General features: G+C 41.1%; 1 protein-coding gene across 1 annotated transcript in view; it reads right to left on the minus strand.

Annotated features, from left to right (window-relative positions):
• Nucleotides 1–207: 207 nt before the first annotated feature.
• LOC148033153 (nitroreductase family protein) overlaps nt 208–16,721 on the minus strand; it is a 41,665-nt gene continuing 25,151 nt past the window's right edge. The window contains exons 2-3 of the mRNA XM_087681022.1: nt 919–1,105; nt 208–691 (exon numbers count right to left, since the gene is read on the minus strand). Of these exons, the coding sequence (XP_087537148.1) occupies nt 564–691; nt 919–1,105 (315 nt within the window). The 3' untranslated portion in view covers nt 208–563. The remainder of the gene's footprint in view (nt 692–918; nt 1,106–16,721) is intronic.

A 16,721-nucleotide genomic window follows, 5' to 3' on the forward strand; every position in this document is an offset into this window, starting at 1 on the left:
ACCATACAACAACGTCCATGATTGAGGTGCAGCACAATTGATGTGTGGTGGAAACCAACTGTATTACTGCTGGTTTGTTGACACAACTATCAACATTGAAAAACACAAACATTGATCAAGTGTGTCTGTCACTATGCCTCTATTCAAAATCTTTAAAAGCCATTTTGTACAACAGAATATGCAAACACATCAAAAGAGTACAGCATATTGATTGGATGAAGCACTTGGCATAATTCATAAGCTGCATTTCAACTGATCAGCACGACCTCAAAAAGGCTCGTATTGCAGGTACATTCTACAACTTTTCCAGATTAAATATCTCAATCAAGGGTCTTCAGCTAGTTCAGTAAAATATTCAAAATGTACACTCCTCAGGTGCAGGCAACGCTGGCTGCACAAATGAGCTGTCTATATACCAACCTTTAAGCCTCTTGATAATGCAAATAACAGGCTTCAATATGTTCTCCTCAGCATAATCAATGAGGCAAAGAATCTGTCTACCACCTGAAAATGCATGCCTCCTATACCAATTTGTCATTCGGGAAGTTGTAAATGTCCACAGCCTATCCGTTGAGATCTGGTCCGGGATATGGTGGCAAACTCATAATACGCCTATCAATGACAGGTGCACCAACCGTAAAATGGTATAAACTTTGAAATTCAATGCCCTTAAGCCCCAATATTGAATGCACTGAAAGAATCAACAGCAAAAAAATATTAGTACAGCTTTCCTCACGCTCAATCTCACATTGGAGAAATTACTCTGGTTCATGTCTGTACACGCATGTGACATCTTGGATGCTGTGTGCACGTGCATGCGCACGCGAGAGAGAGAGAGAGAGAGAGAGAGAGAGAGAGAGAGAGAGAGAGAGAGAGAGAGAGACCTTTTACGAAAAAAAAAAAAAGAGAGAGAGAGACCTGGATCATCAAAATAACAGCCGATGCCTGTAGCAGAAATGCCTAGTCCATGAGCTTCAAGATACAATAACTGCCCAAGAACTCCAGATTCCCAAAATAGTCGTGGATACATCCAAGCACCCCTTTCATTCAAAGCTTCAACACGAGCAATCATTCCAAGACTGAAGCAGCCAGATCCTGCTATGTCCTGAGAGGATGGATTTCAATCCAACTGTCAGTGTGCTTGAACAGTAACAACTGGAGAAACTCTAAAAAAACACCATATACACCCATTTTGGCCTTGAATACTCGTTTTATGGTAACCACATTACATAATGGCATATAAAACTGTCAACCAGCAGATACTGCACAGAGTCATCTAGCTATGTCGTCTACATTGAGAGTGAGGATATACATGTCAAGAACACAAACACTGGCTATAATACCACCGATCTAAGGATTAGGAATAAGGCATGAGACTAGAAACTACTATAACTTGCTGTGTAACTACTGATTAAATGGTGGTGGAACAAAAATAATCACCAACTCCAATAGCTGTGGGCTGCTTCAAGATATGGAAAGAAGCATAAATTTTATCACTTTTTACACAAGTGAGTATTTCTACCCGGGTGAAGGTTTTTCCTTACTGGTTTCGTCAATTTAGTACAATAAATCTACCAAACTCTACTACTCTTATACAATGGTGAACAAATTGGTAGTCTCGGCTATTCCAACAGTTCTAGAGCATGTAGCAAACTGTTGCGCAACATGCAGATTGGCTAACAGGCAATTGGGCTAAACACATTCCATTTCAATGTGGGGAAAAAGGTGTAAAACCTGCCGGGTGAAAGAGTGTTCACACTAGAACAACTCTGTAGCATATGAGATTTATATAACAAAACTTCTAAAGTAGATATGAGAAGGAAAACAAAGGAGACAGCCAACTCTAAGAAGCCAGCCCAAAACCTTGTCAAATACTTCACACTTTTGTTTGAAGAGTGTTTCCATGAGATGTCTGCAGTGATGTCCAGAGAAGGGACATAAAACAAGTCAAATCAAGTCTCATATTGTGCACCTTCATGTGCTTTGTGCAAACATGAAACACCAAGTTCCTCACAATTCTCAATGCACTCACTCTGCCAGTATGCAGAATCTAGATGCATGGTGTGTTGTTTCTTGCCAAGCCATAAAATGCATGCAATACTGAGTGAGAGATGATTGCCTCTTGTCAACAGACTGGTGTTGCCACAATGTGCCCACTCAGTGTCTGCCAAAATAGTGCTTGTGGACAGAGTGGTGCTGTGACAATGTATGTGCCCAGACAGTCTGCTAAAATAGCACTGGAGCTTCAAGGGAAAAGCAGCCCAAAAAGATCCTGTGCTTTCAATATATAAAAGTCACTGAGGCACCAGACAGTTACTGACAAGTGAAGGACGAGAAAACCTACATTTAATTTCCACAGATGCAGAAAAAAGATTTGCATTCCGCAAACTGAAACTTCTAAACTATTTGGCCATCATGGACTGAGCCAGTCCTCTGCAATACAGTGAATATGGAGAGTGTTCTACCTATTGGACAGTTTAAAAAACCAAGGTAGTGTGGTGCACACATCAAGTCATGCAGGACCTTACAAACAGCATACTTTCCCTTGAAACCATTTTGAATAAAACCTACAGGCTGGATGACACGACTACCTCATCCAATCCCAGTTAAAAAAGCAGACTTTGTGTCCAACTACTGGAGCATCATCTTTTAATATCAGCTCATAGTGTACACATGAATTTACACAGGACTTGCACAAACAGCATACTTTCCCTTCAAAACCCTCTTGAATAAAACTTAGAGGCTGGGTGGCATGACTTCCTCGTGCAATCCCATTCAGAAAAGCAGTCTTTATGCTCAGTTGATGTAGACAAGGAAGCTAACAAGCTAGTTGAAGCCATTTCCTAGAGATCTTGATGAATTTTATTGACCATCCTTCTGAAGAGCAAATAATTCTAAAATAATGCCATAATGTCTACTGTTGGTGTTGGCGGACATGTTATCCTATATCTTGTTCCGTGTCCATCTCCTGCACTGTCATAGTTTGTCAATCTAACTTGTGCGTAGATGCCTTCATCACAGGCACTTTGCACATCAGGTGGAGATTAGGGTTTCTAGGCCTTTGATCATCTCATCCACTAGTTCACTTAACCTGTCCAGACTACACATGGTGGAGTGCTTTAAGCCACATGGCATCATGGGCAGCATCTTTCATTAGAGGGCAGGCAGTTTTGTAGGAGCCGTCTCCCAGTAGCACCAGGTTGGCCTGTTTCAGGCCCTCGTGCCTATGTATCGGCAGCCAGTTACATGACTGCACACATTATTCTAGCCAGCTATCATTGTCATTTATCTTCCTCAGTAGAATTCTCATCTTGGGGAGGGTTAGAAGGAGCTGGTGCTGAAGGAGCAGTAGCTCAAGAGCAGATTAAGCATCTCATACCATGTCAAAATGATGTAATGCAAAAGTGAACAAAAGTGAAGGGTAAGATCAATGACAGAAAAGGAACACTAACACATGAGAGCATAAAGAACAAATGAGACCGACAGAACTGAGTCCACTAGTGTGCAACCAAAGCAAATCCAACAGCCATCCTCATAGCAAGGAGGAAGCAAGAAGAACGCAGTCTCTCTGCAGGTCCAAAAGCAAGGACCTCGCGTCCAAGTACAGCTGCAATTAAATGCAAAGGTACAAGTGATCCCACTAGGGGCACAGGCACATATATATGGACACAACTCAAGTGAATGACTGCCCTGCAAGAGGAATACAAAGTGACCAAAAGAGTGGCTGCCTGGTTGGACATGTGTCACACGTGAGACACTGAGATTACCTTTAACACCAACCCTTTTTCAGGACCTCTTTGTCAGAGAATACAAGATTCTAAAATGAGACATCAGGCTTGCAAGCCTGGATTCTCACATGTAAGCAAGAAAACAATTCTACAATTTTCTTGAGATGGACTACTAAATCATGGCTCAATATTTTGCCTAGTATTCATTTTGTTTTCCCAAAGTCCAAGCCTAGTAATTCTTGGATCCAACCTATGAAGAAGAATTTATTGACCTTTTTGTAATATTCTGAGGCAGTAAATTACCAATATGAAAAAGATGAGAACTGCGATAAGCTATGACAGGGGCCAAATTGGCTAGGGGAGTTGATGCCAAACTATTTCTCTATAGCACAGACTAACAGCAGAGTGGTCTGGTGTACCTGGCAACAGAGGTGGCTCTATTCTGGACAGCCAGGAATGGACACACAAAAATCTGCATTTCAGGCCAGGTTCACTGCTGCTAGTGTTGATGCTCCAAACATGTTCTGGGTAAGAAGAGACGAACATGGGATAATCTGCTCTCAGGTATGATTGGCCCTTTTTGCTTTAGATGCTTTGAGTAACAGTGCTGAAATCTTTGTATTAGACTGGAAGGCTTCAGTTCTGCTCTTGGATTTTCAGCTCCAGAATTTCTTTTCCTGCCTTCTTCTCTAACTAGATTTCCTATCTCTTTGTACTCTGGCTGTTAATGCCCAAAAGCTCAACATTAGCTTTTTCTCTACGGTACTGCTTTCCAAAAGCAGTCCCAGATGCAAGAATTGGACATGCACATCTACAACATCGGATCAATTTTCTGTGATCTGTTTTCTATTTCAAGGTAATTTGTCAGAAAAATCATTGCATAACTCAATTGCTAAACATTTGCACAAAGAAAAATGACCCTCTGAGTACAGGTCAAATTCATGCAGCATCTATCATTATAATCTACTGAAACCAGCCTTCCTTGACTGAAAGGCTGGTGAACCCTTGATTATAAGTTATTACAGCAAGAAAATAATAATTGAATAAACAAAATAATAATTGAATAATTGAATAATAATTCAAACAAGGGCAATCCGACCTCGATTCGCCCCAAAAATTGGCACCCCTTGCAGGGGTTCTTTAAGCTTAAATCCAGAAATTGTTGGGTACAACAAAGAAGGCCGAAGCTCTTAAGATTAGGAGACCAGGCTGAGAGCTCAAAATCTGTCCAAATTTTGCCAACTGGATTTCCCCCAATTTCAGTAAATCAAGGCACAATCTTTCACAATTCTACAACCCTTTGCTGTCTATGGCAATCGGCAGCACAAATCTTCAATTTGCCCCTTGATTTTGTTAAACTAGAAAGCCAAATTGAGTCTTCACAGCTGCATGCAACCCAATCTTGATGTAGGCAATCAAATATTTTCAATTCTGCTGTAAATTCAATGATTCGATGCAGCAGCAATCCTTCATGCATGTCTGAAATTCAGATGCACGCTTCTCAAGACAGCCATGCAAAACCTGCTTCTTGTTGTTTGCAGGTCTATTATCACCAAATTCACTACTAACAGCTCAGGTCTAATGTAGAGGCTTTAGCTGGCGTGGAAAATAAAAAGAAGCAGTGGGAGAGAGAGAATTTAGCAATTCCAACCTGAAATTAGAAAGCAACAATGAAATATGCCCTAGGATCCAACCTACAAATGAGACATGATGCAACCCACTCTAAAGAACATTGACGGAATGGATACCAAACTCACCTCCTAGCCGTAGAGCCAAACAAGCTCACCCCAAGCCTGGGAGCTAGCAACACATTAGGCCATGACCACGTCTCCAAGGGCTCACTTCCCACAGCACTTGTCATGAGGACATGTATTTTTGAAACCTCACTTAACATGTGGATTAATTTTTAATCACATGGTTAAGTACATGTTGCACATGTGAGGTGTAACTGGGGTTAGAGTAAATTTGCAAGCCCCGAACCCCAAGAAATTGCAGGATGTCAAAGGCAAAAGTTACTATAAGTTATGCCGCACAAGTACTTGGTGGTATCTGGTGCTAGTTGTTGGCCTAGGTTAGAGAAGTGGCGTTTAATGGTACCTAACGCCAATCTGATGGTCAAAGTTGGCGCAAAGACACTCGAGAATGGAAGTTGCCTAACCAATTTAATTATTGGCCAATCAGATTATTTTTCTGGGCATTGAAATAGTTATTAGATTAATTTTCTATATTTATAGATTAAAAATTAATATTTAATTATGGATAATGCTGGTAAAACTATTTGGAAAGGCTGCCACTTGTTAAAAATGGCCATGCAAAACTAAAAACCATCTTTAGAGACTGAAAAGAGGCATTTTAGCGCATTCAACCCTACAAGAGAGAGGGAGGAGATGCAGTTGGTCTCATTTGCAACCATTGGAAGATCTTTTGAGGCAGCCACGGGCAAGAGAAGACCAATCAACAACAGGTGACAACATCTACAAGCTGTTGAGACAAGGCAGCAACAATAAATGACTGATTTTCTTTGCATCTAAAGCTGTTGAGACAAGGCAGTAGCAGTAAATGATTGATTTTCTTCAGCTCTTCGCAAAGAAAGTCTGAATTTTCTCTCTCCTCAGCATTCTCTCTCATCTCCCAATCTTTCCATAGCCTTGCTTTGAAGATTACAGCATTGAGACCACTAGAGTACGAGAAATTTCAAATTTCTCCGTGTTGTAAACCCTAATCTGCAACAGAAATTAGGATTTAGCAACAACCTCAAGAAATGTGCCAAAAATTGAAAGCTCCAAAACTTGGATTCAATAGGGCTAAAGCTGTTATCAGTAAAACTCAGATGCAAGGACCAATAAATCAATGAATTTGGGGCATTTTCCATCTCCATCAAAGCAAGTAAAGGCCAATTGATTGCCAGAATCAAGGGGCAAATCAGATTGAAGACTTGTTGGTTAATTTGGACAGCAAGGGGACTTGGAATACCGAAAGGGATTGGAAGAATCCCATTGTACATCAACTTCTTCTTCTATTAAGTTAAAAAAATACCAAAAGGAACGCCAGTTTTGGGGCCAACAGGGTATCCACTGTCCAAGATTATAAGTTATTTTGCATTTCTCAATTTTATAATAAATGTTACTGCTATAACTAAGTTGTAATCAGGGAATTACCCATCCACGGAAGGAAAGCTAGTTTCATGGTTTCAATGCTGAGACACCACTCAATCCCTTGATTTGATGGACCCAAGGCACCTAATTGCAAGCCAAAGCTTTGTGCTAGTGGTGATTTTTACTCTCAGCTGAGAAATTACAGCAATATGTCTTCATACAATGAGATGGACTCAAGCAGTGATGATACCTCTCAGTATGAACATTCACATGGAAATGAAGGAAATGCAATGTCTGACCTTGGACAAGGCTCAAACCATGGACAGCAAGTTGAAAATGTTATTGTGGGGCAAGATGTACGGCCTTCAAGGCATAAGGAGGCTGATAACCAGCAAAGTGAAGAGAAATTTGATGACCAGTTCAAAAATCAAATGTAAATATCTTTGCTGAATTGGCAAAGGATCGTTAATTTACCCGATTTTTGAATGCTCCAAAGGACAGCAAAGGCAAGAAGAAAAAAATGTCTTCTACACCTTCGGAATAGCAAGATGCACCGAAGATAATGCCAAACCCTTCATATGAAGCTACCACAAATGTTAATGAAACAAAATAGTTGGTACCTACGTGGCAAGGAATGCAAATGCAAGGCCATCATAGAAGTGTCAATCCAATGAATTTTGAACAACCGTGCATGCATGCTATGATGGGGCAGCCATAATATTTTGGTGGAAGCATGATTTTTCATGCTATGGTTGAACAAGGACCGTATACGTGAATGTATGGTATAAATCCCTATGGTATGTAGCAACCAATGCATGGTGTGCAAGGCCCAATGTATTCAGGTATGGCTAGAAATATGTAAAACCCTATGTATGGAAGCATTGGCTTGATGCCTAGGGCACAAAGTAGCATGTTTGTATTGCATCTGCACCCCCGAATGCTTATGGGGCTCAAGGAATGAATGTTGGTCATGCAAATGCACCGTTTGGCATTGGTTTTGGTGTAAATTCAGCAAATGTACCCTTTTTGCAACAGCTAGTATATGACAACTTGGCATCCCAAGGGAAAGCAAAAGACTACGATGAAGGTGAAAAAGCATGAAGTTTGAGTCCTTCAGTTTTGCACAAGATAGACTGAAAACTTTGACTTTCATTCAACAGTTTGATGCAACCTATTTAGGGGGGAAATTCACGGAGTCCTCGAATATTCCAAAGGCAACTACTTTCTTGAAAGAGAATGCATTACAATGGTGGTCCACTCTTTTGATGCAAGGGAGAGCACCATCAATGTAGGTACAATTTAAGCAAATGTTTGCATCGAATTGGTTGACAAGTACCTTTGACGTGGATATCATGACAGCTTGGAATAAACTCGATGCCAAGGAATGTAAAAATTTGGAGCAATATAATAAGAAGTTTTGGAACGCATTGTTGCCTTTTACTCCTTATCGCCCAGTACCCCTTCATGAGCAAGTGGAAAAATATATTTGTGAGCTGCCCAAAGAAATCAAGGATTTTTGCATTAAATCCACCATGCCTAGCACGTCTCAGCTCATAAAGACTGCTGCTACAGCCAATGCTTTGCTGTATGGAAAGAATTCGGGCTTCCTAGAGAGCAGAAGAAGCCAAATAAAAAGTTGTTTAAGGCTGAGAAAAGGGGCAGATTTGAAAATCAGCCTGAAAAGAGGCCAAAAACAGCAAAGAAAGGGCTCGGAAACATTGATGGCTGCAAATAAATATTTTATTTGTGAATAGGAGGGTCACATTGCAAGGGACTGTCCCAATAGACAGCAAGCTGGAAAATCAAAAAATCAAGGAGATTCTAAAGAAAAAAATCTCAAAACATCAATGGTATTAGTGCCCGATATTGTTAGTGATTAGCCCAATGATGATGCTACTGAGTTGTGCAGAGCATGGGCCAAAATTAAGAATCAGCATGCATTGATTTTCTTTGATAACGATGCACGAGCCAACTTCATCTTTGTTGACATGGCAGCCCTTCTAGGCATCAAAAAGGATGAGATGGGACCCATCATGGGGGAAGTTAAAATGGCATGTAAAGGCCATAAAGAGCCTGTCACACTGCTCATTGGAAAGCTTCGGTTGCATATACAAGGATATGTGGACAGCGAAGAGTTCTTCATTGCTCCACTTGAGGTTATGATGCATTGCTTGGTATGCCATGGTATCACCGTATGCATGCAGTGATTGATTCTCGTGCAAAAAAGATCACTATTCAGCATAAGGAAAAGATACTCACAATTGATGTAAAGTTGAAAGGTGAATTTGTCCATGTTGTATCTGCAAACTGCCATTTCTAAAGTGATGAAAAATCATCTTTCAGCGTACTTGGTTTCTACTACGGACAAAGATGATCGTGAGAATGTTGGAAACATGTCTAAGTTAGAGAGGGATCGCATGCCATTTCTTTAAATGTATGCTAATTGCTTCTCTCAGTCACTTCTAGAGAAGCTACCACCTGAAAGGCCAAAAGATCATGGCATAGATCTAATCCCTGCAAGTAACCCACCTAATAAGCCAAACTATAGAGTCAGTGCAACCCAAGAGGAGGAGATTATGAGTCAAGTGAATGAATTGATAGTAAAAGGGCTGATTCAGCCCAGCTCATCTGAGGAAGCAAATTCCACAATGTTAGATATTTTAAGGTGCTATGTTTCAAACCACAAGACACAATGGGAGTAGTGTTTGCCCTTCGTTGAGCAACACAGTGCATAGTTCCACGAGCAAAGCTCCATTTGAGGTGGTTGAGGGTGGCAAGAAGGTATCACCTATTTTACAAACTAAGGATAAGATCTTTAAGGCTGATTGTTATGTGGAAAACTTGGATGTAGCCTATGCAAAGACAAAATATGCACTTCAAAGATTGCAAGAAAAGCAAAAGAGAGCAGCTGATTGCCACATACATGCTTTGCAGTTCGCAAAGGGTGATTATGTATTGCTGTGTTTTGAAAAGGCAAGGCTGAAAAAGATGAAAGGAAGAGAAAGATTGTATCTGAAGTTGAGTATGAGATACTATGGGCCCTTCCAAGTGTTGGAGAAGATCAATGATGTGGCATATCGGCTGAAATTACCTCCACATTGGCGGATACACGATGTCTTTCATGTCAGCTTGTTGAGGCCTTTTCATAGTGATGTGCCAAAGGATATGTCTGCTGAAATTCAGATATTGAGGTTGAGAAGCTAGATGAGATTTTGGTACCCGAGCTGATTTTGGCACATAAGGAAAGAAAGGCCAAAGGTAAAGTTTCCAGGAGATGGTGAAATTTCAAAATTATTTACCAATGGATACCAAATGGATGGAAGAGGATGACTTGCCAAACCATCCTCAGTTGTTGCAGCTTTACCTAGATGCATTTCAATTAGAGCCTAGTTCAGGCTCTGTCAAGTTCAGCAAAGCAAGGGTCCAAGTATTGCCTAATGCTCAAGGGGGAGATAACTCTTCCACTCCTCCAGTTATGGACAGCTCTCATATGTAGTGGATCTCGCATACTTGGTATATGGATTCCATTTCCCAAGCATCCCTTTGCTTCTGAGTTCTTTGTGCAGTGTTCTTTTTCTTGCACTGTCTCTCTTTCCTTTGTCTCTTGTATTCAGCAATCTATTACAACACTTTTCCACGCTTCCATCACTGCATCCACTTCTGACATGTCTAGAGCTTTGCCCAATGCGTAAGGGGGAGATAGCACTTTCACTCCCCTAGTAATGGACAACTTAGTTATATAGTGGATCTTAGGTGTACAAAGTTTGCATCCAGGGTACTGTATGCTGATAGTTTTTCTGCCACGAGGTCACTATTAGTATACTAGTCACTATAGTTGATATACTTATGGATATAGTTCTAACTACAACTCTGAACCTATACATTTGCATTTGTTTATAATCATCAGAGGCATGGTTAGGAAACAATGAACAACATTCGTTTTACTATGATGCCTCATGGAAGTTCCACTGTAATATATCTTTCTTTTGGCACTATGTAATTCAATCGAGGGCAAGTGTAAGGATTTCAAGTGAAAGGCCTATCACTAGACATGAAATTTGATGCTTTGCTTAGCATTTGATTAACTATTAATCAAATGTGCAAATGTAAAGTGCACGTGCAATGTGCAAGGTTGTGTAAGTTAGTTATTTCACATTGACAACCCAAGGACCCTAAGAAGTCAATGGATGCCAAAGGCAAAGTTGTAGCAAGTTGTACATGATAGGTACCACGTGGTACTTGGTGATAGATTTTGGCCTAGATCACTTTATTAGCCATATGTCATTGATGACATTAGGAACTAGGGCATTTCAAGGGCTAATAAATGCTCTAGTATGCTTGGGTGACAAATTGGCCTAGCCAATTTGATTGTTGGCTTGTCTAATTACTTTGTTGGGCACAAATTATTTGAAAATTTTAAGTTAATAAGGTTGTAAATTGCTGGAAAATGGATAAGGAAAGTTGTCACTTGGCAAAACTTCCTATTCAAAGTTTGGGGGCTGAATTGGGCTAAAGAGATGGAAATCTCGATTCTCATGTTTGCGATCAAGAGCTGTTGGGGATATTGAGAAACCAAGTCATTCATTAAATTGCTTCTCATTCGTTCCTTTTGGTTTCATACTAATAGCCCCAAAAAGGGCTAGGCACCCACTTACTAGGGCGCCACTTGAGACAATCTGTGCCTATACATACACCATTGACTCCCCTCATTCTACACACTCTCACTCATCATCATTCCTTCATCCATCATTATTCTCTTCTATCTCCAACCTCTCCACTATTGCTCACACCCCACAAGGAGGACATTGCAGTTCGAGCCCGTGCTCCCTTGTTGTTAGGCGCCTTGTTCCTCACCATTCAAGCTGGGTTTTGATTTCAAATTACCTCATCCAACTACGCACTATCCAAAGGCTGCCTAGTGACCCTCCTCTATTGGCGACCACTTTCTCCTACCAAGCACCAACTCTTCTAGCTATGTTTTGCTGCCAAACTCCTTTTGGCATCAACGACAACTCAAACATCACCTAGTGGCTGCATTTTGCAGTTCCTGTCCTTGTTGAGGCTGTATTTTGCCCAAATGCAGGCCGCCCTGCTGATTATCCTCTTCTTGAACTCACATTTGCTGCTAGTAATCTTTATCCTCGACTTAGACAACCCCTAAGGACTATGTTTTACTCCCTCTACATTTGATTGTTCTTTTCTACACCATTCAGCATTATCTTTGATACCCTGCTGCCCAGAGGATTGCATTTTGCTCCCTTCACAGTGCAAGTTCCCTACAAATACTACCACCTAATTAGCCAAGGTAGTGCAGTCATCTTCGAGCTTTTGCTCCATTGTATCAGCTCGATTCATTCAGCATGATTCAATGATTCATCATTCACTTCTTTTAAGTTACTCAGTTTTCTTCTCTTAGTGTTTGGCATACACTCTATCTTTCTCCCCACAAACCCTATTGTCTCTATGATATGGTATGAGTGCATACTGTCTCGTCACTTCTCTTGAAAGGGGAGAGGTGTTGGACTGTTGTTGCCTGCTTTTGGGACTATTTCCCGACTATTGGAGACCATTTTGGTGAAGGCAATTGCATATTTCTAATGCTCCTATTGTTGTTAGTGAATCCATTTGGGGTTGGAAAACAGGGACAGCAGCTTAGTTTCACAAATCTCTGAATGTTCTCCCTCTACAACTTCCTCTTTATTCTCTCAGCCATTTCACAGCTTGCCTCAAGAGATCTCATCCAAATTCAATCCTAAGAGGGTTCGATTTGAGAATTTCTGCTGTAAACCATAATTTTATAGCAAAAATTAGGATTTGATAGCCACCTCAAGAAGTGTGCTTAGAATTCAAGACCTAGGACTTGGAATTCAACAATTGAAATTTGAAATTTCAAGGAATTCCAAGAGGCCAGCCAGCCAACATCGAATTTGGGGCTGAATTTGCCATCCAAAGGAGCAAGGTGAAGGCCAATCCCCTATTAGATCAAGGGGCAAATCAGATTGAAGGCTTGCTAATCATTATGACGACAAGAGGCATTTGCATTAGTGGAGGAGATTGAATGAATCTCAGTGTACTTCAACAAATTGCAATATAAGTTATAGAAATACCAAAAGGGGTACCAATTTTGGAGCCAACAAGGTGTCCAATGTTCAAGAATTAATCAGTAATATTTTAATTTCAGTTTATGTGAATCTATACTTGCTATAAATAGTCTTTAATCAGGTCACTACTGCCCTTTCTCTCGAGGAAGGCTGGTTTCACATAGCCATGCCTTTGCAACATCATCTCCACATAAAGGACAAGCCAAATAGAAAAAAGAGAAGAAAAAGAAGAAGAAAAAGAAATCAAAGTCATCTTCATACTTTGATACTAATTCTAAGGGGAAGCGCCAAGGATATCAATGTCCTCACTATGGGAAGATGGGAAGACCTCACACCCCAAGGAGAAGTGTTGGAAGAAACACCCTCACCTTCGTTTGGGAGCAAAGGTTGGACCTACATTGGAGCCTCCCTCTAATATTACCCCCAACTCGATGTTTCTTTACATCCATCAAGTGGCAGAACTTGCTTCAGCTCTCTCATCTTTTGAGATGCCTTGGGCTCATCAACAACAGTGTATCAAGTCATATGAGTCCTTGAGGAGATTAGTTCCAAGATCTCCATTCACCAAAGGGTACAGTCAATGTTGCTGATGTTTCTAAAGTGCTTGTTTGTGGTGTTGGCACCTTGCCTCTATTGCCTATCCATCTATCAAGCTTCGTTTCGGAAGTACCAAGTTGTCTTCACCAAGCAAGCCCTCTTTGTTAAAGGTCCATTCCTCTTCCATTGTGATTGAGTTCCTAATTCCTAGTATTTGTATCAGGGTGTAAGAAAATTGGAAAGCCGTTAAGGCTTGGGCTAATTGCACCATAGAACTTGGATGTCTAACAAAAGCCAAACTCTTTGTAAACTCATGTCTTGCTTGCTAAACATGCCCAAGATAACATGCCTCCATTTTTTAGGGAATATTTTGGTCAAACCCGCTTACGAGGCCATTTTTAAACCTCAAATCTCCCCCTATGAGTATAAGCAAATGAAGCAACAAGCCTAGTGTTGCATCCACCAACCTTTCTCCTACATCTACTAGCTTTAATGTCAAGGTAGTGAAGGTTAGCAACTTAAGATTGGAGGACAACCTAGTATTGCACACATATCTGCACATTAGATAGACTATGGCCAAAGTTGTTGTCACCAATGCACTCATTGTTAAAGGAGCTCACTTTAACACCCCTTCTTATTGTTACTGGAAAGAACTAAGTTAACTTTAACTACAACTGACCAACATCAAACTAAATCCATATGGAATAAGAAAAAACTAGGTAAACCTTAGCTTACAACTAATCAACATTAAAATAAATCCATATGGAGGCGAGCCCGACTCCTTTCCTAGGAAAAGGTAAGCTAATGTTGCTTGTGGAGAGATTGCTTCTCTCTTCTTCTACATTTTGCTAAATAGGGAAGGATTTGAATTGGAAGTTCTCTTGGGATGACCATTCAAATACTTCACAAACTGCAATGTCAACTATGTCAACAAGGCCATTCACTTGTCTTAGCTTTTAGTTCTCAAAATATGACCATAGGCAAACACAATTCATTACTCCTACCCACCACCTAAACAACCATTAGGAACATAAAACAATCCTTTTTTTTTTTGGGGAGGGAGAGGGGGAGGGGGTGTGTGCGGGTTTGTGAGCTCTACAAGCTCCATTCCCCTTTCGTTGTGCAAGGCCCTCCGAGGCATATTTCCATTGGCACACCCATTCTTGATTGTGCACCATCCATCCCACAAGTTCCATCCCATTCCCCACCATCTCCTCTAGTGATTCCCTCATACCTCTCATCCCTTTCAAAGGAGGACGATATGGATTCCCTAGCCTTTTGTGTTTTAGAGGGGGATTCCCAGGCATCTTCAGGGTTTTGTTTCATGCAACGGCCTCTTTCCTTTATCATCGAGCCACCATCCCCCTGCCGCTTGGCCCTTGGTCCCTATCGCATCTATGACACCTTCGATAGCTCCTCACCGTCTCCCAATTCGGTCAGAGACTTGGCTCACCCATCCTCCACTGAAGTTTTCTGGAGTGATTTGAGGCCTCTCCATTTCCATGGCTATGATAGCCTTGCATCTGATTGATCATCAAGCTTTTGTCTAGAGAGGGGTCTTGCTCCTTGGGGCATTCTTCATCAGCGAACTTCATCAACATTTGCACTCTTCTTGCCACTCTCAGATCCGTTCCATCTCTTTAGGCCTTTTGCCACATCTAGAATTAGAGAGGGAGTGTTAACAAACATGTATCTTATACAGTCATCTTCTATTTGTGAGCCTTAATCTGAGTCAAGACAAGGACATTAGGAGCTCTAACATTGTCGTTGTCTATCATTTTATGTGTTTAAGACATTTTAGATGGAGTGTACATCAATGCGCTTCTTTTTGGTCACTATAGGCTGTCTTGGGCATCCACATTTTGGGCCTAGCCCCTTGTATGGCCCCAATTTGCCTATTTGTAGGTAGCATGCCCCCCCATTTATTCATCTATGATCAATCAACTGGCCCTCCTCATTCCCTTGCTACTACCTATAGTGCCCACGTTGCAGCCTCGTATCTTTCAGCCATTGCAATCAATTTGTTCCTTCTCCCTTGCATTGATTAAGTCTCCTTCTTTGCATGTCGACTTTCCTTTCCACTATGCACACTCATATACACACTTCCAATCTCAATCCCCAAATCATAATGCAACAGTCTCAGCCGTATTTGCTCACATGACACTATGGTATTCCCACATTACTCTACCTTTGATAAAGCTATAGTAGGCTACGTCTTACGACTCTGACTAATTATAGCTATCCCCAATGTTGTCAGCCCGATCTACGTAAAAGTATCCAAACAATGTAGGTGCAAAATCCTTTCCATATTAAAGACCATATCCAATGGTGGCCTTCTCCATTCTCTCTATCTTCTCATATGCAATGTGAGATACAAAAGTGGACAATATCTCATGTTGACTATTCCATAAAGTAGCCTCACACAATCTTCTTCTACCTTATTGTTCCACACATCCATATAATATTAGACATAGATGAATACAAATCTATCTACACAAAGGAGTGTTGAGCTAAAAATGCATTAGCTTTACTTAAACAACCCCAAAACTTGCTTAATTAATGAAGAAACCTAGTTTATTTAAAAGATACGTGATCCTAGAGAGTTTCTGTGTCCCATAAGCACAAACCCACTTGGGAGGACCCAAACTTTCTATAAATACATATGCTGCCCTCCATTCAGCCCTCAATCTCGTTTTTGCAGATTTCAGGTGTTTCAGCTTCCTACCCACACCCCGTTCGAGGAGGACATCTGATCCGAAGCTGTCCATTGCTGTCTACGTCAGTTGGTGTTTGATTTCTAGCCCTCTTCTCGCAGTTTGGAACTGATCCCAGCCAGGCGACTATTATTCCTGCACAGACTTGCTGACGTGCTGCCTGCCACATCATCTGCAGCTTGCGTTTGGCAGTTTTCTCTCTCCTTCAACTGTCGCCCAGCTTTTGCAGGCTTGCATTTGGCAATTTTCTCTCTCCTGCAAGCATTCCTGCCTACGTTTTTAGTCATTCTCTCTCATCATGCTGTCTATATCAGATCCAACTTCTCACTGCTGCGTTTGCTGGTGTTCGACATCCGGACGCTGCCTTGGTGCAATTCGAAATCCATTCAGAGTACGACACACTCTCCGACTCATTACCCCTGCCCTAATCCTTGGGATACAGCAGTTCGAGATTCAATATTCATTCATTGCATAGTGTGTTTGTTGCATGAGCATTGTATATTCAGCAATTATATCACTTCAGTTATTTTCTGTGTTCATTGTCTC

The sequence above is a fragment of the Lygodium microphyllum genome, chromosome 7 (genome assembly GCF_053477565.2).
Source record: "Lygodium microphyllum isolate KBCC chromosome 7, Lygodium_microphyllum_v1.1.10, whole genome shotgun sequence".
NCBI classification, from domain to species: Eukaryota; Viridiplantae; Streptophyta; class Polypodiopsida; order Schizaeales; family Lygodiaceae; genus Lygodium; species Lygodium microphyllum.